The sequence below is a fragment of the Saimiri boliviensis genome, chromosome 5 (assembly GCF_048565385.1).
Source record: "Saimiri boliviensis isolate mSaiBol1 chromosome 5, mSaiBol1.pri, whole genome shotgun sequence".
Classification (NCBI taxonomy): domain Eukaryota; kingdom Metazoa; phylum Chordata; class Mammalia; order Primates; family Cebidae; genus Saimiri; species Saimiri boliviensis.
Genome location: NC_133453.1, coordinates 150585753 through 150607604, shown reverse-complemented (window position 1 = coordinate 150607604; position 21852 = coordinate 150585753). Strand labels below are relative to the sequence as shown.

General features: G+C 45.7%; 1 protein-coding gene across 2 annotated transcripts in view; it reads right to left on the bottom strand.

The window, feature by feature from the left end:
- Positions 1–1086: 1086 nt before the first annotated feature.
- Positions 1087–21852, bottom strand: part of GABRG3 (gamma-aminobutyric acid type A receptor subunit gamma3) — a 499643-nt gene continuing 478877 nt past the window's right edge. The window contains exons 8-11 of one of the 2 annotated variants that reach the window (XR_012517919.1): positions 21084–21280; positions 20725–20784; positions 12929–16313; positions 1087–12528 (exon numbers count right to left, since the gene is read on the bottom strand). Coding sequence is in view for 1 of the 2 variants with exons in the window: in XM_003943678.3 (XP_003943727.1) it covers positions 16032–16313; positions 20725–20784; positions 21084–21280 (539 nt within the window). In the remaining variant the exon portion in view is untranslated. Of the gene's footprint in view, positions 16314–20724; positions 20785–21083; positions 21281–21852 lie in introns of both variants that reach the window. The other variant, XM_003943678.3, reaches the window with a different exon arrangement.

The window sequence follows — 21852 nt, the reverse complement described above, 5'->3', positions numbered from 1 at the left end:
TGAATGTCTGGCATATTAATTTTCTCGGAAGTCCACTCCGCAGTCTCCAGGTTTTGGAGACGTGGCTGGCAGAGTGCAGCAGCTGAGCAGGGGAGTTTCGAGGTGTCTGAAGTCACCTTTCCCAGCGTTTCAATCCTTTTTTCTGTTTTGTTTTCCCTAGGTTTAGAATATTGGGCAAGTCTCCATTTTCTCATCAACAAAATTGTGGTAAGACAAATACTCCCTTTATATGGTGCTCTCAGGACTGAGTGATTGAGTTTGTACCTCGTTTTTAGCACGAGGTCAGTCCTCAGGAAGCATCAGCCGTTGTTTTAATGAACCTCTGGCGGGGCCTAGGCACTGCTCTGAAAGCAAGGCAAACGCGGCGGATTTAGGAGGGGGATTCACGAACAGAAAACGCTCAGTGTTGTTCCAGCCCAGGCTGAAGCGATCTAAGAAGCAGTTGCTGCCATACCTCCCAGTCCAGGTCGGAAAACCCCTTCGAGGGTTTAGGGCTCCCACAGAATCGGTGAGAGGCTGCAAAAAATGCGTCAGAGTCGCGCCACCCGCACCCCGCTGTGTGAGCGCAGCCCCCACCCGGGACCTAGAGTGGTCTGTTTTTGTTAAAACGTGTCTCCATTCACATGGACCACAGCACAGGCCGTAACTCCCTCCCGTCCGCAGCGGCCTCGGTCCGCCGGTGTTCGTTTGTCTGCAACGGTGACGGTGACGGTGTGGCCTGCCTTCCACGTGGGGCTGCGGCACCTTCTCCGGGTGTCCAGCCCCCTCCAGGTGCGTGGCCGGCGGGTCCGGGGCCTTCCCGGCCGAGTCACCCGCTCCCGAGCGGCAGGTGCGGCCTGGAGGGTGGCACCCCTGCCCGGCCCGGCTCGAACGGGGTTTCCCGCGCTCCGAGGGTGGCCTGCGGGCGCGTCCCTGGAAAGGCCACCTGTGCCCTTCCTGCCGGGGAAAGTCGCCCCAATGCCCGTTTGCAGAAGGCGCCCGGGCCGAGCTCCCCAGAGGGGCGTCGGGTCACCCCCTGCCCGCCGCGACCCTCCCGCGCGCTCCCGGCCCCCCAGGCCAGAAAGGCGTCCACTTCCGGCTCAGGCGTTTGTGACAAGTGCGTTTATTCGCGTTAGAAATACAAACGTAGGAATCCGAATACAAATACGGGGGGCGGTCCAGCCCCGAGGCCCCGCCGGGGCGGACGCACGAAGCGGGGCGTGGGGCACCCGTGTCGCCAAGGCACGTCGGGCGCAGGTGCACCCTCATTTCACTGGGACGGCGGGAGACGCCTGGGGACCCCCCGTGGGACCAGGACGCCAGCCACGTGCTCAGGGCGGGGGCTCTGTCGGCCGCGCGTCCGAAGTGGGTCGGATTCTGGAATCTCGGGCGTTCCTGGGACCACGGCCTCGCGGAGCAAGGACCCCGTGGGGCGGAGCGGAGTCCATCCGTCCCCCCGACCCTTCCCTTGACCCGCCAACACGACCTCCTAGACAAGGGGAGGGGTTGGCTGCTGCCATCGGAGTCCTGAAAACGACTTTTGGCTTCTAGGATCAACTTGACCAGAATGCACGAATGACCGAGGAGTCGCCCAGGGCTGCACCCAGGTCACAGCAGCGAGGTCAGGGGCCCCAGGAAGGAGGAAGCCTCCTGCGGACGCCAGGGACTCCGGATCAGGTAGGGAAGCCGGACTTTTTTTTTTTCTTTAAGGAAAAAACATGATCCCACTGTGTCAGGAAATACACAGATGGCCACTTTCTCTCTCTCCCTCTCCTCTCTCCCCTCTCCCTCACTTCTTTTTTATCCTAACCCGAGGCTTAGTAAGCTAATATGCTATTGCTAGAAAACCGCGCTCCTTTTTACTTGTTTCAACTAAATTTGGGGGTGATGGGTACAGTGATACTCATGAGTAGGTTGCTTTAGTGTTACCACTGCACACACAGACACAAACACACAGACCACTGCATGTAAGCACAAGACGGCCTCTTGCTCCTAACAACACGCAGGTCGGATCCCTGAAAATAATTAATTACTCTCCTAAACCTTTCACAGAAAATTCATGCCTAAACGACAAACCTTTTGCTCAGTACAGGAGCTGCACATAAAAGAAAACCCGCCAACTAGTTGTACAAACGTATTAGCATGTAGACTGTTCACTAGCACAACATGAGCCATTTCAAATGTCAAGAATGATGGACAGTGTCCTTTAGAATGTTTTAATAAAATAGTTATTCTAAACAGAGATAATATAATAAGCACTATAAATTTCATGAACATATCTTGCCTGTGCTTATTTCTATTCAAAGTAAAAATGCCAGGATAAATTAGGGGGAACCAAAGCCTAGACCCCAATTATATAAGCAGCACAGTGATTGAGCTCACAAAATTTGTAGCTTTCAGAGATGCATGTATTTTAGTGAAAAAAGGTAGATAGTTCTTAGCCAATTCAAATGTTATCTTTACAAAAAGGCATAAAATAAACAACTGAGGTAAAAAGGAGAGAAAAAAAGAGAAAGCAATTAACAAACGGCAATTGGGTGGAATGTTCTCCTAAATAGTAATGTTGAATTCTGATTGAGGCAGGGCAGGCAGGACTGTTGGGAGAAACAGCAGTTCTGGACATGTTTTAGAAAGCAAAATTTTGGAGTAGGATCTGCTGTAGTTTAGAAAAGGCTCTAAGCCTTTGCGTTGAATCCATAGCTGAGTACTAGCAGGAACATGGAAGGGGACGAGAGTGATGATGGTGATAATGTAGCATCGTTTACTTTCACTAAAATCTTTCATATTGGGTGACAATTTAGAACTTGAGGGAGCAAGTTATGTACATCTTCTACCACATTACTTATTTTTTAATTACATTGGAAGCAATCTTTAATTGCTTAAGAATGCAACATTTTTTCTTTCTTTCCTCTTTGTAGCTCCCAAGACGACCCTGGAGGTACATGGACCAGTGGGCATGGCAGGCTGGATGAGGGTGGCTTGGGTCTGCCAAGGCTAGATAGATGAGTGGGTGCCCTGATCTCCCCATCAGAGTCGCTGAACCACTGCCTTTTGCAGTGGGGGCCTTCACTCATTCACTAAATTGATGATACTGAAAATCCTTCCTGATCTCCAAATAGGAACAGCTCTGGAGTGCAGTTCCCAGGGAGAATGCAGAGGGTAAAAGTGATCACTGCATCTCCAAATGAATTTTTACTGCCCAGAGACCAGGAGATTTCTGGGCAGAAAAGCACCACAAGTCCCCAGGATGGCTGTTTCAGCCGGCGCAGCAGATACCCACACAAAAACTCACACAAATCTGGGCAGCCATTTCAACTGACACCTGGGAGACAAAGTATCCATTCAACTGAACAAAAGGGGGCTGAAAAAGGGAGCCTTGTGATCTGGCTTGGTGGGTCCCACCCACACAAAGACCAGCAATCTGAAATGCTGTGTATTGAGAGTTTCACAGGAAGCACTGCTGGACCCAGGAAGGTCCAGCTCTGGGAAGGGGAAGGTTATCCACCACTACTGAGGCAGTTCTAACTATACCTCTGTAAACAAAACTGCAAGGAAGTTCACACAGCAGCTGGGCAGAGCCCATGGCAGCTCAGCAACACCTCTATTGGCAGACTGTGACTAGGCTACCTCCTCACTGGGCAGGGCATCTCAGAAAAAAGGCAGCAGCATGTCAGGAACCTAGAGATAAAGCTCTACCTTCCTGGGACAGAGCACCTGGGAAAAAAAGGCGGTTATGAGTTCTGCTGCAGCAGACTTAAATATACCTGCCCAGCAGCTCTGAACAGAAAAACAAGAGGTCACAGCTCAGCACTTGAGCTCCTTTAAGGGATAGACTGTGTACTGAAGCAGCCCCTTGACCTCCGTATATCCAAAGAGACACCTCACGAAGGAGAGGCCGGGCTGACATATGGTGGGTATCCTTCTGAGACAAAGATACCAGAAGAAGAAACTGGCAGCAACCCTTACTATTCTGCAGCCACTGCAGGTGATTCCCCAAGCAAGCAGGGTCTGGAGCAGACCTCCAGCAGTCCTACAGCAAATGGCCTGTAAGAAGGAAACCTAAAAAACAGAAAGGAGTAACTTCATCATCAACAAAAAGGACGCTCACTCAGAGACCCCATCTGAAAATCACCAACCACAAAAACCACAGGGAGATAAATCAACTAAGATGGGAAGAAACCAGCACAAAAAGGATGAAAACGCCAAAAACCGGAACACCTCTCCTCTTCCAAGGGATCACAACTCCTCACCAGCAAGGGATGGAGAATGAGTCTGATGAATTGACAGAAACACACTTCAGAAAGTGGGTAATGACAAACTTCTCAGAGCTAAAAGAACATGTTCTAACCCAATGCGAAGAAACTAAGAATGTTGAAAAAAGGTTTGATGAAATGCTAATGAGAATAAACAGCTTAGAGAAGAATATAAATGAATTGATAGAGCTGAAAAACAACACAGCACAAGGACTTTGCGAAGCATACACAAGTTTCAGTAGCCAAATCAAGCAAAAGAAAGGATATCAGGGATTGAAGATCAACTCAATGAAATAAAATGAGAAAGCAATATTAGAGAAAAAACAGTGAAATGAACAAAGCCTACAAGAAATATGGGGTTATGTGAAGACACCTAATGCACGTTTGATAGGTGTACCTGAATGTGACAGAATCAATCCAAGCTGGAAAATACTCTTCAGGATATTATTCAGGAGAACTTCCTCAACCTAGCAAGGCAGGCCAACATGGAAGTCCAGGAAATACACAGACCACCACAAAAATATTCCTCAAGAAGAACAACCCCAACGCGCATAATCCTCAGTTTCACCAGGGTTGAAATGAAGGAGAAAATGCTAGGGGCAGCCAGAGAGAAAGAGCGGGTTACTCACAAAGGGAAGCCCATCAGACTCACAGTGGATCTCTCAGCAGAAACCCTACAAGCCAGAAGAGTGTGGGGGCCAATATTCAACTTCCTTAAAGAACTTTCAACTTAGAATTTCATATCCAGCCAAACCAAGCTTCATAAGTGAAGGAGAAAGAAAGTCCTTTATGGACAAGCAATTGCTGAGAGAGTTCATCACCACACATCTACAACCATCTGATCTTTGACGAACCTGACAAAAACAAGCAATGGGGAAATGATTCCCTGTTTAATAAATGGTGTCGGAAAAACTGGCTAGCCATGTGCAGAAAGCAGAAACTGGACCCCTTCCTGACACCTTACACTAAAATTAACTCCAGATGGATTAAAGATTTAAACATAAGACCTAACACCATAAAAACCCTAGAAGAAATCCTAGGCAAAACCATTCAGGACATAGACGTAGGCAAGGACTTCATGACTAAAACACCAAAAGCAATGACAACAAAAGCCAAGATCAACAAATGGGATCTAATTAAACTCCACAGCTTCTGTACAGCAAAATAAACCATCATTAGAGTGAACCAGCAACCAACAGAATGGGAAAACATTTTTGCAGTCTGCCCATGTGACAAAGGGCTAATATCCAGAATTTACAAAGAACTAAAACAGATTTACAAGAAAAAACAAACCCATCCAAAAGTAGGCGAAGGATATGAATAGACACTTTTCAAAAGAAGACATATATGAGGCCAACAAACATATGAAAAAATGCTAATCATCAGTGATTATTAGAGAAATGCAAATCAAAACCACATTGAGATACCATCTCACGCTAGTTAGAATGGCGATCATTAAAAAATCTGGAGACAACAGATGCTGGAGAGGATGTGGAGAAATAGGAACACTTTTACACTATTGGTGGGAGTGTAAATTAGTTCAACCATTGTGGAAGACAGTGTGGCTATTCCTTAAGGATCTAGAAATAGAAATTCCATCTGACCCAGCAATCCCATTACTGGGTATATACCCAAAGGATTATAAATCATTCTTTTATAAAGACACATGCACATGTATGTTAACTGCGGCACTGTTTACAATAGCAAAGACCTGGAACCAACCCAAATGCCCATTGACCATAGACTGGACAAGGAAAATGTGGCACATATACACCATGGAATACTATGTAGCCATAAAAAATGATGAGTTCGTGTCCTTTGTAGGGACATGGATGAAACCTGGAAACCATCATTCTCAGCAAACGGACACAAGAGCAGAAAATCAAACACCACATGTTCTTACTCATAGGCAAGTGTTGAACAATGAGAACACATGGACACAGGGAGGGGAGCATCACACACTGGGGTCTGTTGCAGGGGACTGGGGGGACTAGGGGAGGGACAGTGGGGGGTAGGGAGTTGGGGTGGGATAACATGGGGAGAAATTCCAGATATAGGTGATGGGGATGGAGGCAGCAAACCGCATTGCCATGTATGTATCTATGCAACAATCCGGCATGTTCTTCACATGTACCCCAGAACGTAAAGTGCAATATAATATAATAATTTAAAAAATCCTTCCTGTTACAAACATATTCTTTTATAAAAACCTGTTACAAGAAAGCCTAATCAAATCAAAGCAGTCATCATTTGCTCCTGAAAATTAGAAGCTGACAGTGGGTTGGGTCTTCTACTCACGGTGTCTCAGATAATCTTTTATAAATTTAAAGTCAAGCACTGTCCTTTGGAATAGATCTCAGATTAGAGAAGCTTTGAGTTCCAAGAAAGTGGTGTGGGTGGGCACAGGCATATCTTCCCACACACATGTGCTAATGAATCAAGTTGTAAAACTCCAGTCAACTCAAAAGGAAAATCATGCCAGCCCGTGACCAGTCACGCCCTTGCCAGGAGCAACTCCACCTGCCCTTCCCAAGACTTCAGACTTCCTGGGTGAAAACTCAGCCCATCTCACATGGAAAGGGGATGCTCGCACCTTCCCACTGCCTTGCTGTAATGATCTTCCCACTTCCTGGCATCCGTCCTGATGATCCCTGTGTCCCTAGAGTGACAACGTAGCTCCAGGGCCCACAGGTGCCTTTACAGAAGGAGATTTAGGAGTCCATTTTACATACTGCTGGGTATTGGAAAAATGTTTGGCAAAAAACAGAAATTTGAATCCTTTTTTAAGAAGTGGTTAGTGGCAATGTTGTCATTTGGGGAAGATTGACATCTTGGGGACTGCACTAATTGAGCTGTGGGCTTGCTCACGTATTCTTAGACATCTAAGAAACACAAAAATAAAAATGGCAAGTGTTGGGCACATACACATTATTCACCGGGATTGAACTTCAATAAGTGAGGCGACTGTGAGAAATCCGGGTCCAAGCCCCTCCCAGGAAGTGTAAATGTTCCTTTCTCAGGAAAATCAAAGAAGGAACCCTGAATAACCAGAAAAGAAAAGAGAAAACGCAGCTACCTGCTCAGTCTGGGGGATTTAATTATTGGCAGTCGATGTTCCTTCCCACCTGTTCAAGGCTCTGGCTTCCCTGCAGGAACCATTATCTTCCTCACGTTGTACGGCCTGCTCACTGGGCTGGAAAACCCTGTGTGTGTTTACAAATGTGAAAAGAGAAGTGCTGAAAGTAGGCGATTATCTGAATTGTTCAAGCAAGGCAATTTATGTTCGCCTCAATACCCCGTATGCTACATTCAAATAATGTTTGTTTTGGAAGTGGTGTGTGTATGTGAACATATGTTTTGTCTGCCTAATTATTTTCTAGCTTGTGCTCCTGTATAACCTAATCTGAAAAGCCCACTTGGTTAACTTAAAACATGGAAAACTTATCAGTGACTGATTGTTCAACTAGTTTTTCAGCACTGTTATATTTAAGTTGGGCTAAAATTTGGCTTTTATAAGTAAGCAGGGCAATAAAAGGTATAAATGGTTTTACTGACAACATTAAAACCCAAAGCATTATTTAGTTAGATTGCATTAAAAAAGTAAATATTGGCTGGATGTGGTGGCTCATGCCTGTAATCTTAGTACTGTAGAAGGCCGATGCGGGTGGACCACCTGAAGGTCAAGAGTTCAAGACCAGCCTGGCCAACTTGGTGAAACCCCATCTCTACTAAAAATATAAAAAATTAGCCAGGGATGGTGGTGCACGCTTCTAATCCTAGCTACTTGGGATGCTGAGGCAGGAGAATCACTTGAACCCTGGAGGTGGAGCTGCCATTGCACTCCAGCCTGGGCAACAAGAGTAAAACTTTGTCTCAAAAAATAATAATAAATTTAAAAAATAGGAGGAGGTCCAAGATGGCCAAATAGGAACAGCTCTGGAGTGCAGTTCCCCATGAGAACAGTGCAGAGGGTGAGTGCTCACCGCATTTCCAAACAAGTGTTCACTGCCCACAGACCAGGAGATTCCTGGGCCGAAAAGCTCCATGAGTTTTCAGCACGGTGGTTTCAGCCGGTGCCGGGTCAGCACACAGAAACTCACACAAATCTGGGCGGCCGTTTTGACTGGTGCCCAGAATGCCTGGGAGACAGAGCTGCCCATTCAACTGAAAGGGAGGGGCCTGAGACAGGGAGCCAGGGGATCTGGCTTGGCAGGTACCAGCCCCAAAAAACACGCAATCTGAAACGCTCTGAATTGAGAGTTTTGCAGCAAGCACAGCTGGACCCAGGACTGTCCAGCTCAGTGGGAAGAAGGGCATCTCCCACTACTGAGGCAGTCTGCCTCAGTTCACACAGCAGCACACAAGGCATTTCACACAGCAGCTGGGCAGAGCCTGCAGCAAGCTCAGCAAAGCCTCTGCTGGCAGACTGTGACTAGACTACTCTGTGTGGGGCAGGGCATCTATGAAAAAAGGCAGCAGCACAACAGGAACTTATAAATAAAGCCGACCTTCCTAGGATAGATCAAGTGGGAAAAGAGGCAGTTATGAGTTCAGCTGCAGCACACTTAAAGGTACCTGCCCAGCAGCTCTGCATGGAACAGCAGAGCTCCCAGCACAGCACTTGAGTGCCTATAAGGGACAGACTGTCTCCTCAAGCAACTCCCTGACCCCCATATGCCCAAAGAGATACCTCATAAAAAAGAGCTCAGGCTGACATCTGGCAGGTACTCTTCTGGGACAAGGGTAGTCGAGGAAGGAACTGGCGGCAAACCTTACTGTTCTGCAGTCTCCGTGAGCAGTCCCAGATGACCGGGGTCTGGAGTGGACCTCAAGCGGTCCTGTAACAGAGGGGCCTGTTAGAAGGAAAACTAAGAAGCAGAAAGAAATAGCTTTAACATCAACAAAAAGGACATCCACTCAGACATCCCATCCAAAAGTCAGCAACTACAAAGACCACAGGTAGATAAAACCACTAAGATGGGAAGAAACCAGTGCAAAAAGGATGAAAACACCAAAAACCAGAACGCCTCTCCTCCTCCAAGGGATCACAACTCCTCATCAGCAAGGGATCAAAGACGGATGGAGAATGAATCTGAATTGACAGAAACAGGCTTCAGAAGATGGGTAATAACAAACTTCTCAGAGCTAAAAGAATATGTGCTAACCCAATGCAAAGAAACGAGTAACCTAAAAAAAGGCTAGATGAGATGCTAACTAGAATAAACAGCTTAGAGAAAAATATAAATGACTTGATGGAGCTGAAAAACACAGCATGAGAACTTCACAAAACATACACAAGTTTCAATAGCTGAATCAACCAAGCAGAAGAAAGGATATCACAGATTGAAGATCAACTCAATGAAATAAAATGAGAAGGCAAGAACAGAGAAAAAAGAGTAAAAAGAAATGAACAAATCCTACAAGAAATATGGGATTATGTGAAAAGACCTAATGTATGTTTGATAGGTGTACCTGAATGCGACAGAGAGAATCAATCCAAGCTGGAAAATACTCTTCAGGATATTATTCAGGAGAACTTCCTCAACCTAGCAAGGCAGGCCAACATTCAAGTCCAGGAAATATCCAGAAACATATTCCTCAAGAAGAGCAACCCCAAGGCACATAATCATCAGATTCACCAGGATTTATGCGTATCTCGTCATTCACTGTTTTTTTTTTTTTTTATTTACAGAAATTGCAGATGAAGTTTCTTACACAACACTTTAAAGTTGCTCAGAAAAAGCACTCGAAAAGTCACAGGATTATGGAGTGAATTCAAAGCGCTTTGTGCCTTGAGAACACTGAACTGATACAGGGATGAGAAGAATGTGAGCACTTCCTCAAGGACCTGGAAATAGAAATGCCATTTGACGCAGAATAGAAATCCCATTCTAGGTTAAATAGAAATCCATTTGACCTAGAAATAGAAATTCCATTTGACCCAGAAATAGAAATCCCATTACTGGGTATATGTCCAAGGGATTATAAATCATTCTATCATAAAGACATATGCACACATATGTTCCTTGTGGCACTGTTTACAGTAGCAAAGCCCTGGAACCAACCCAAATGCCTATTGACGATACACTGGACAAAAAAATGTGGCACATATACACCATGGAATACTATGTAGCCATGAAAAATGATGAGTTCATGTCCTTTGTAGGGACATGGATGAATCTGGAAACCATCATTCTCAGCAAAGTGACACAAGAACAGAAAATCAAACACCACATGTTCTCATAGATGCGTGTTGAACAATGAGAACACATGGACACAGGGAGGGCAGCATCACACACTGGGGTGTGTTGGGGGGTCCAAGGGAGGGACAGTTGGGGAGGTCGGGGAGGGATAACAAAGGGAGAAGTGCCAGATGTAGGTGACGGGGGGGATGGACAAACCACATTGCCATGTGTGTACCCAAGCGACAATTCTGCATGATCTGCACACGTACCCCAGAACCGAAAGTACAATAATAGTAACCAAAAAAATTAGCCAGGGGTGGTGATGCACGCCTGTAGTCCCAGCTACCTTGGAGGCTGAGGCAGTAGAATCGCTTGAACCCAGGAGGTGGAGGTGCCACTGACTGCACTCCAGCCTGGACAACAAGAATAAAACTTTGCCTCAAAAAAATAAAAAATAAAATAAACCAATAGACATATGTTTCTTACAACTTATTACAAGCCTTATTACAACTAGATCAAGCTGACATCCCGAAGTTGCTAGCTTCAGTAAAATTCCAAAAGGAGGAATGGAAATGCCCTAATCGCTAGTCTTCAAGACTATTAGACATTAAGGAAAAGAAAGCCAAGTTTTTATTCTTCCAGAAATGCTGAATGGCTGAGTTCTTATCCGATCATCTCAATACATACACATTTTCTCTCTAGAACGATAGAGATCAATTTTTATAATAAACATAAGCCAACGAGAGATCAGCGATGGGGCTGTCATTTATCCTGAAGTGTTATTTTTTGGTTCTTTGACGTGATTATACAGAGAACACAAACACAGAGGCACTGCCAAAGTCTCTGAATCTGAATGTTTCCTCCAGGCAAATTTGAGAAAAAAATATGTACAGATTACATACTCCCTCGATTTTGGGAGATTTGAAGGGGGCTCAGCAGAATACTGTAAATTTAACATTTCCAATGTAGTCATCATCTGATTTTTTTCTCCCTTATTTCCAGAACCTTTCTGAATATTTGGGAAATGATAGTGTCCTAAAGTCTAAGGTGAACAGTGCAATTAGAACTTAATACTTCAATGTATATTTACATCATATTATGTGTATCTCGTCATTCACTGTTTTTTGTTTTTTTGTTTTTGTTTTTGTTTTTTTTACAGAAATTGCAGATGAAGTTTCTTACACAACAGTTTAAAGATCCTCAGAAAAAGCACTCAAAAAGTCACAAGATCATGGAGTGAATTCAAAGCGCTTTATGCCTTGAGAGCACTGAACTGATACAGGGATGAGAAGAATGGTTGGAGACTAGGTATAATTCTTGGAGTCTCTAAGGAAATCACAGAAAATTTCCATTTCGGCAGCTGAGATAAAAATGATTAAGGAAGAAGAGGTTTTGTCTTCTAGCCCTTTAGATAGAGTGGCCTGCTGCTTCCTAGCTGTGGGGACTGCCGTCAATGCAGAATGCCTAACCGGCCCCTCTCCTGGGGCTTGCAGAGTGTGGTTGGTTTGCACAGCAGTGAAGTAACATGCCTGCAAACTCACTTTGACTGCAGCAAGCACTCAGCAGCTAAAATGATTTGCTGTGAAGGTTCTACAGAGACACACATCCCCATCAGAAGGACTGTGTGGATGATTAGATTGACCCCAACTTCCCCTATATAGAGTGAAATGCTTTGCTATTGAGGACAAACGTCTTCTCAGCTGAAGAGCCTGCAAAATCTTTGTACTTAATTGATTTGATGTAAAATTAAGGGTGAGACTGTTTGGCATATAAAGAAATGAAATCCTGTTTCCATTCATTAAAGATAAATAAAGCTTGGCATGAAATAGACTGACTGCTGGAGATGGAAAATCTTACAAGTTGTGTATTATTCGAGCTTTGTTTCATTTTAAGGCATATTTTGGGTAAACTGGGGGAAGTATTGGCTGGGTCCAGAGTAAATTATACTAACATTGTTCTTCTCTGTCTGGTACGTAGGGAGTCTCTGTTCTGGTAGGTGGCACTGGGACTTTGCAGAAGCTGAAACTTTCTAGGCTCTGAAGTGACATTTTTCTCCAATTCCATTAATGTGAAATGCTTTTTCTTCTCTTTCCCCCGCACCCAGTATGAAGCTTAAAAGAGACACAGTCACAGTTTAAAGTGTGATCCACAGTGGTCAGAAATTTGGATTCCAAGTCAAAATACAAAACTGTCATCTCCTCCACTTAAAGTATTTCTGAAAGTGAGGAACACAGTAGCACCTTGGAATGCAGATCACTCAGACAACTTCCACCCCAAATAGTTCCCAATTCCACATGCGAAGCACGCTGGGGCTTAGCTGTGTGGAGCAGCCCTGTGCCCCATGCCCACACGTGTCCCTCCTGATCAGGCATCCGGCCAAGGAGAGTCATTAGTGAAAGAAAGTGAACTTCCCTCCCACTCTCCGCACACTGCCCCTCTGCTTCCTCTGGACGGTAAACATGCACATCTGAAGAAGCCCCTGAGCTCTGCAGCTCAGCAAGGCACACTCACCTCTCCTGTATTGTGGACTGAAAAGGCTCATCTCAGGAGCTGAGACGGATAGGGAGAACGTGAACTGTGCAAACCTGCAGAGAAGCCGGCATGGACCTGGTCTTAGGGGTGCTTTAGCTCTTTTTATTCAGACCCCTACTGGGTAGCAGGAATCTACACTACGATGCTCAGTTAGTGAAATCCATTGGCCTTTCTTTACATGAAGGTTCTCCTTCCTGGAAAAGGGGCATTGAACTCGTCTGTGCTGAGGTGGGGAAGAAGAGAATGGCTGGATTCAGAACACTGAGGTGATCGGTGTATTTATCCTACATGTAAAATTTCAAGAGGGTTTCTACAAACATCCAAATATTGAGTGGTTTTGAAACAAACATGAGGCATCAGGAAAACTCTTTGAAGGTAAAAACTGAACAAATCCATGTGATCAAAAAGTTGTTTTAGGTTATTTTCCTCCCAATTAGAATTTTGCTAGAAAATTCAGTTCTCTGCAGAACTTCTTTTAAAATGTAGCAGATTGCAATTCTTCAGCTTGTTAGAACTTACCCAGCAAAAGGTTGGACACTGTGTCAGAAAACTGTCCTTGGACCCTCTTCCCTTGGTGCTCAGTGCTGTGGTGGGACCTGGATTCCTCTGGTCAGGGTCCCTGCAGAATATCTCTGCTAAGGCTAGGGCTGCTTATGTACGAGAGACAGAACTAGAATACCAGAGTGTGAACCTCTCCAATAGAGGAGACGCTTCACTTAAGACAGTATTTTCAACCTGTTTCTTCACAAACACTATTTTCAAAACTAAATTTGTTAAATTGAAGCCAATGGGTTTGTGGCTTTTGTAGCAACTACCAAACCCGAAGGCAGAGAGTTGACAGGGAGAAAAACAATGAGTTTGAATGTCTCACGCTGTACAGACTCCATCCTTGAGAACGGGGGCCTGATATATCTGTATCTTTGCATTCATTTAATATGCAACAATCTTAATAAAAATAAGCAGGCAGACCAGGTGCGGTGGCTCACACCTGTAATCCCAGCACTTTGGGAGGCCGAGGTGGGCAGATCACAAGGTCAAGAGATCGAAACCATCCTGGCCAACACGGTGAAACCCCGTCTCTACTAAAAATACAAAAAAATTAGCTGGGCATGGTTGCACGCGCCTGTGCTCACAGCTACTCGGGAGGCTGAGGTGGAAGAATCGCTTGAACCCAGGAGGCGGAGGTTGCAGTGAGCTGAGATTGTGCCACTGCACTCCAGCCTGGTGACAGAGCAAGACTCCTTCTCAAAAAAAAAAAAAAAAAATCAATAAGATCTAATATCAATTTTTCTGGCCTATGCCACTCCCATCCTCTTCTGTGTCTGGTATACATGTAGGAAATTGTGTGAAATGGACACTTTTCTATACGTTCTCTGCAAAATATTTTACTTTTCTGAGTAATTATGGCATGCTCAATAGACTGTTTAAAATCATGTTTTCTAGGTGAAATGAATTCAGTTTTCTGTGTGAGAAAGATGAGAGAAGCACAGAGATTCTGGTTCCAAATTTTAATAATGCCAAAGCATTATTGACTAACTGGTAGGACTTCCGTTTTGCCTACTGATGAAAAGAGGTTTCAAAAAGTGTACTGCAGTTCACGCTGCCATCCAGTTGTAACAAAGAACTAACAGCGAGAAGCAAGTTGGTTTTGTGTTATAAAAATATCAAAAGAGTATTGATTCGGGAGGATTTTTTTTCTTTGGGATTTTACTATGTATCCATATTTCAAAGTACAAAATAATCTTGTTCATCAAAATACATATTTGATGATCACCACTGCCCATTTTTTTTTTGCGTCTAAAGTTGGTTTGAGTTGAAAATTAATATTCACTATGAAATTCTTAAAATTTCGGTCAGGTGTGGTGGCTCAGGCCTGTAATCCTAGCACTTTGAAAGGCCAAGGTGGGCAGATCACCTAAGGTCAGGGGTTCGAGACCAGCCAGGCCAACATGGCAAAACCCCACTTCTCCTAAAAAAAAAATACAAAAATTAGCCAGGTGTGGTAGTGCGTACCTGTACTCGGGAGGCTGAGGCAGGAGAACTGCTTGGACCTGGGAGGTGGAGGCTGCAGTGAGTCAAAGAGGTACCACTGTCCTCCAGCCTGGCTAGGCAATAGAGCGAGACTCCATCTCAAAATAAATAAATAAATAAAATTAAAAATGTATCTCCATGTCCTTCACACTCTGGTGTTTGTTTCAAGATAACAGGCCATGAGCACGGTATACCTTTCCTTGCAAAATAAAGACAATTACTGAACTCATAACAATATGACGGAAGCTAGACACATACTCTGGGGCTGAGCCTTATTCTAGTAAACACAGCTCTTAACGTGAAATGTTGTTAAACTAGTCCGAGAACCCGAAGTTCAAATATTGTTGCCCCTCCCAAGTTAAAATAAAGAAATAACCTTCTGATGTTCAGAAATAATCATCTTTGACCCAACAACACGAGCACTTTGAAAATCTTATTTTCTCCTCCGATGGAAACCGTGGACAATGCCAGAGCACTCTTCCCAGGCCTAGAGCGACGTTACTGGGTAGCCGGTGCCAGCTAACGACGATGCCGCCGGAGCCAGAGAGGGCACAGAGGGAGGAGACTGGGGCTGAAACCCACCGCTGCTCACACTGGAGCTCAGAGAACCCCGGCGGAGCCAGCAGGAGTGGGTCTCGGCCAGGGGTGGTCCAGTACGCGTGGGCATGGCACCCAGGGCTGTGAAGGAAGTTAGCAGAAGGACCCGGGGCCTGAGAGAGCGTCTCAGCATTCGCTTGCACGTTTTACAGATTTCTTTGCAAGAGTAATCATCAGCTGCTTCCAATAGCCAAAAAAACCACCAGAAACACAGCAAGCTACAATTCAGTAGGGACTAGCAAGAATATTACTTTAAAACTCAATTAGCACGAGTGCGTGTGTATGTGTGTGTGTGAGCTACACAGTAGAAACCTTTGCTGAGTACTTCCTGTGTTGCTGAAAGGTCATTTATAGCAAGATACACTGACCAGTGTCCTTCCTTGCCACTCCCAACGGAGAAGCAACGGAAGGTCAGGTGTGAACCGGACGCTCTTCATTCTCCTGTGAGCAACCCTTAGAGATACAGGTACCCCACCCAGTAGACCAGGTTAAAGAGCAGGAAGGACGTGGGGAAGAACACCCGGGAGTACGAGTCCAGCTCCAAGATGTCTATGTGAATACGACCTTTTCTCCAGGATCCTGATTTACATTCTTCATAGCAGCAGAAGAAGCTCTGACAGTCTTTGCCATCCAGACACTCATAGACACAGGTATCTTCAAATTCCTGCCAGTAGACGGAATTGTTTAAAGTGATCATCGCAGGTGGTGGCGGCCTCATGTCCAGGAGGGAATAGTTCTGCAGGCAACAAAAATGACACAACAATTATTGCAAAATGCAATAAAAAACCCCTGACATCTACAAAGCAATAGGTTCATATTACATCTGTCTCCTAGATAAACAGGGCGAGCGGACATGCCCATCCCCCACACTTCCCGTGCTGGAGAGACTTGCGCTTTTTTTTTTGGTTTTAAGAAGCAGAGAGTTTAACAGGCAAGAAGGAAGGTAGAAGAAAGAAGGAAAAAGCAGCTTCCCTGTACGGAGGCCGAGGAGGGGGGGTTCCAAAGCTGAGAGAGGAGACCCCAGCCTTTTCTCTCCTTGCAATTCGAATGCAAGGAAAATTGCATTGCATTTTCAACTCCTGTATTTTGCAGATTGTGAGTGAAGAAGTTTAAGCATCCTTTGGAATGTGCATGAGTCATTTGAAGTCCCTATTCTGTCTACTTTTCTGTGGATTTGGAGTAAGTAGGAACATGCTACGTATTTATCTCTTCAATGTGAAACAGTGTGCATATTGAACTGTGGACAGATAAATGTGTTCTGTTTTTTCTAATTAGGAGTAGTGAAAGGTCTGACGTGCAGGAGTGATGAGAGGACCCTCATGTCCCATGTGGTTCTGGTGAAAGGGGGCTTTCCCAGTGTGAGGTGGCTGGACACTGCTCACCCTCTCAAGAGGCAGAACCAAAAATGTGCACACCTGCAGTGCATTCTCTTCTACCTCCCGGCCCTCTTCTTGACATGGGGAAGTCCGAGTGGAGCAGATAAAGGGGAAAGAACAACGTGCTATTCACTCCTCAACGAGAGGAGTCATTCTTCTCTCTCCTGCGGCTGCCAGCAGACTCGTGAATTCTTCGGACAGAGGCTGAGCTCGTCTAAAACACTGTGAAGTGTGCACTACACGGAATTCTGCTGAGGGGATCCATTTCCAAAGCAGAAGAGAACTGAAAGGCATGTTTGCCTGCTTGCTTTGTTTCATTTGTGCCCGCTGATCTGAGACAGGCATGTCAGTGGCAGGGGTGGGGACGGAAGGCTTCTCAGCAGGCTGCCTGGCGAGGGCCTTCGCCTGGGTGCTGGGCAGGGGCCGTCCGGAATTCCTCAGAAAGCATCGTGACAACCTCTTGGCCTTGCACCCAAAAATACGATCACAAGAGGACACGGCACAGCTTTCCCTCCTACTTTCGGACCTCAGTTTGATCGGACACGTGCACAGTCGTGGAGCCACAAATCAGGGGGCACTCAGAGTCAGCACCTGCGGCCTGGTGCAAGGACTGGTGTGTTCTCTTAAAGGGGAAGCATTTCTGTGTGAGGAGGGACCTACAGGCCTCTGCTACCGGTGGGGGTTCATGGTGCAGCTGCCCACCCTCCTCCTCCTCTGCAATCCTGCTGAGACGGCAGAAATGAAAGTCTGCTGTCCCTAGGGCCCTAACGTGCACACTTCTCTTCTGGATTAATGTTCTTTGCCCCGAGTAGCTGTAAACATCACCAGGGGTTTGCCAAAACATAGAAGCTCCCTGCCTCTACCCCACTCCATTTAAGGGGTCTGCCTCTTTCTGACAAGCTCCGGTAGGAAAGATGTGCTTTTATTCACAATTGCAATAAAGGTTTTCCTACGCGTCTGCTTTCACGGTGATCAGCCAGCCACTCGACCACGCACTGCTTCAGCCCCATGCCTCTGTGTACTTCCCTGCTTTGTGGATCAAAGTGGGGGCTGCTGAAGACCCAGAGGAGAAGCCTGCCTCTGCAAGGCACAGCAGCCCACAGGAAGATTCGGACCCAGACTGGGAGGCAGAAGGCTCTGCAGGTGTGGGGCTGGCTCACCAGAGATCTAAAGGGCAACCCTTGGCGGCCACAGGCAAGGCAGCAGGATGGTTTCTGGAGCAAGAGAAAGCTCCATTTCACTTTATTTAGGGAACTAAAAACCCACAGTCATGGAAACGCCTGTGGACAGTATTTACAATAATTAAAATAGCTCTCATTATGTCTCCGTAATTCACTCATTTGAAGTGAAACAAATTCCATTTAATAAGGCTGAAGCAAAATGCAGGATGTCAAGAACGCTAAACAGCTTAAGAATTTCTTTACCTGCCTCCTCCTCATTTGTCATGAAAATTTCAAACTATGCCCGAGATAGAGATTTCAGTGAATGATTCCCGAGTCCTCTGCAGCCCAGCGGGGTCCCTGACTCCCTCCTCTTGTCTGTGTGTATCGCGCGGCCCCCTGAGTGTCCCGGAGGCCCGTGCTTGCTGGGCACACGTGCAGTTCCACAGCCTGGCATTCCCCAGGTGAGGAAAGGGGCACACAGCAACTGGAACAGCGAGCCCCACGCCACGCATGTGACCGTGCACGGAGCCGGGGCCCTGGCCCTCATCACTCCGCGGCTGCTGCTTTCCGCTGCTCCGTGTTGGTCACGGGGGCTCCTGCGCCAGCCTCAGGGTGCAGACCGCTCAGAACCAGGTGGGAAAGCTGGCAGCTCTCACTCAGCAGAGGACACACGTCCTCCCTTTGGCTCCAGCATCACTCCTGCAGCAGCTCTGTCGCCTGTGTCTGTTCACCTGGCCTCGCACCCTTTCTGTCTGTGAATTACGTTTCTCTGTACTTTCTTCCAAGTCATTAAACTTTCCCACTTTCTCCTTTTTTTAAAAAAAAAAAGAATTTCTGCCCATTTTGTGATATTATCTTTTTCTCTCTGTGTGAAAGGATTTCTTCTTTCTTTTGGCAGCATCATTGCTGTACTAAAGATGTCATTGCTTCCTTCTTCCGACAGCCAGGTCCTGGCTATGTGTGGTGGTGTACGCCCTCCCCGTCTGTTTTGGTCCCATGTCATGTGGAAGCCTTTGCTGGTGAAATCTGTGTGTTCGCTGTGGCTTCCCGCAGCTGTAAGAGTGATCTGTCCACTGATGGGCTGGATGAACTGTCATGATCCACACTTGCAGAGTGTGGATGACTGTGTGGTCTCCTGACCCTGGGCTGGAAGCCTGCTGCGTATGAGGTCCTGACTGACAAGTAGCAAGCCACCTGCGGCTTACCGGTGGTCTGGAAACATTCAGGGCAATTAGTCAATTGTCACTAGTGTACGTATGTATAAAGGAATAGAAGTCAGGATCCTAAATAAAAGTTGCCATATGATAAAAGTTGTAGTTCCCATCAGCAATGTAAAAACATTTCTCTATTTTTCAATAAAGCTACATTGTTACCTCTAGCCAAAAGAAATTTAGATGTGTTAACAGTTAAATGTAACAAATTTGCTTTTAAATTGTCAAACCTTGGTCAATATTGACAGGGCTTAATTTACCCAGGCTTCAGTTTTCTCATCAGTGGAGAGGTTTGTTGTGAGAAGAAAGTGAGTTGATACGTGAGAGCACAAAGAACTTACTGTGAAGTAAAGTGCTCAGAAGAAAGCGAAGAGGCCACGTCAGAAGCAGCAGCCACGAAAGAAAACACTGACAGATCTGACAGCAGGAAACCAAAGGACACACAGAAAAAGGCACCAGAAGGATCGTGGCAGTGTTGCCAATTCAAGTTGGAATGAAAGCTCCATGACAAACACTGATATCCCTAATATATTCTATACATGACCATATAAATTACATATTTGATAAAATACAATTGATATAATATATAACATATATGCAACTGTCAGACTGCTACTTTAAAATACTAATAAAAGTTAAAAAACATTCAAAAGCAATTCGCAAAAATGGAAATGCAAATCAAAAAATGACAAGTGACCACATTATCAACAGTCAAAGCAGCGCCTGTGAGAAAAGTCTGCAGAGACCGTTTTCCTGCTGGACCATCGCACTGAATGCAGGGAAAGTTCCGGGATGGGGGGTCTGGCATTGCTGATGGGGCTGGCGGAGTGCTATTTGGCAAAGACCAAACACCACGGAACCCCTCTGCTCAAACACTCTGCTTCTGAGAATTTACAACCAAGCAAACAGCCACGGGTGTATACAGATCGGCACTGATAAGAATGTAAATGCAAGTGAGAAAATGTAGCTAAGCCCAGTGCCCAGCTGAGATTGCCTGTGTCTCAATCAAGAGCATATGATGCATTCATTAAAACGATCCTATAAAATAATATTTGTGGCACAAAACTGAAATGCATATTTTTGAATTATAAAAGAGGCTAGAAAACAATATAGATATGATTCAGTTTTTCTAAAATGCATAAACATTTATTATTCGAATGGCTAAAAAAGTCAGAGCTATATACACCATACACTAATCCCCATGCAGAAGGACTATGATTACTTTCTCCCTCTAATTTCCAAACTGTCAAAGTTGGGTTTTTAACATAATACCAGGCGCACGCACATCGCTCACTGGCCTTCCACACACGCACGCATCAACGGCAATACATTTTTCAAATGCATTCTTAGTTCAGTGAAAGTTCTCAGAAACATTGCACCCGTAAGGCTATACATACGGAGGAGGCTTGGAGGCTTATTCGCTCAGGAATCCATCTTGAGGAATCTGGATGCTGTAACTGCAAGAAACGAAGAAAGATAATTAGGAAGCTGTCAGGACATTTGCATCCAAGATCACTCTTAAGGGCACTCTTTAGGGTATGACTAAACCAAACCACGTCACCGGCAGGTGACACCCGAGATGCCTTCCAGTCACATTCAAATCTTCAGAACCCTGTCTGGATTTTAAACGTCTTGTTGAACGGGGTATTTATATCATGCTTTATACGATCCTTAGGAATACAACTACATTTAAGCACACATTCGACTCACAGAGCGCCCATTGCCTCCCGGAGAACCTTTGCTAACTGCGGCTCACCGATGCTGTCTTCTTGGTGGTGGTGGGTTTCCTGCAGCTGGAATAGTAGTTGAGGGTGGCATACTCCATCAGCGCGGCGAAGACAAACAGGAAGCACACGGTCACAAAGAGGTCCATGGCGGTCACGTAGGACACACGCGGCAAGGAATTCCTGGCGATGGTGCTCAGGGTGGTCATGGTCAGCACCGTGGTGATGCCTGCACAGAGGACAGGCAGCACGTGGTAAAGAATGCAGCACGCAACAGGACAGCAGACGGTCACCCACAGCCGTCCACCCCAGCACGGCATCCTCAAGGAGCCCCTGGTGCCACATACCTCCTGTAAGGTTTCCTTGAATGTTAACGTCTATATAATTTTGTGAGCAATGTTTCCATTCAATTTCTTATTATAGTCTTCACAGTAACATTAAAATGCCTGAATCAAGTGGACGCCTTTCAAATTCGGTGATTCTCTCATTGTTGGACATTTTGCCTTTTAAGAAATTTTTAATGCAGATGCTCTTTCTGCGGTCATACAAAGTCCCTGCTGTTCCACATCTCACACTCCTGCCCAGCTAAATCCTGTTACTTTTTACTTCTCCTCCTTCCCCAGTCTGAAAATCCCCACTGTTCTTGAAGACCCGGCTCCAGGACCACTCTTGTCCTCAAGGCAGAGCTGACGACACGCGCACCTGCGACCCCCATGTACCTTGTACCTGCCTCAGCTCTGTCTGTTGTCATTATCACAGGGAATCACGTAAGTCTTTACGTATCTGTCTCCCAGACAGATT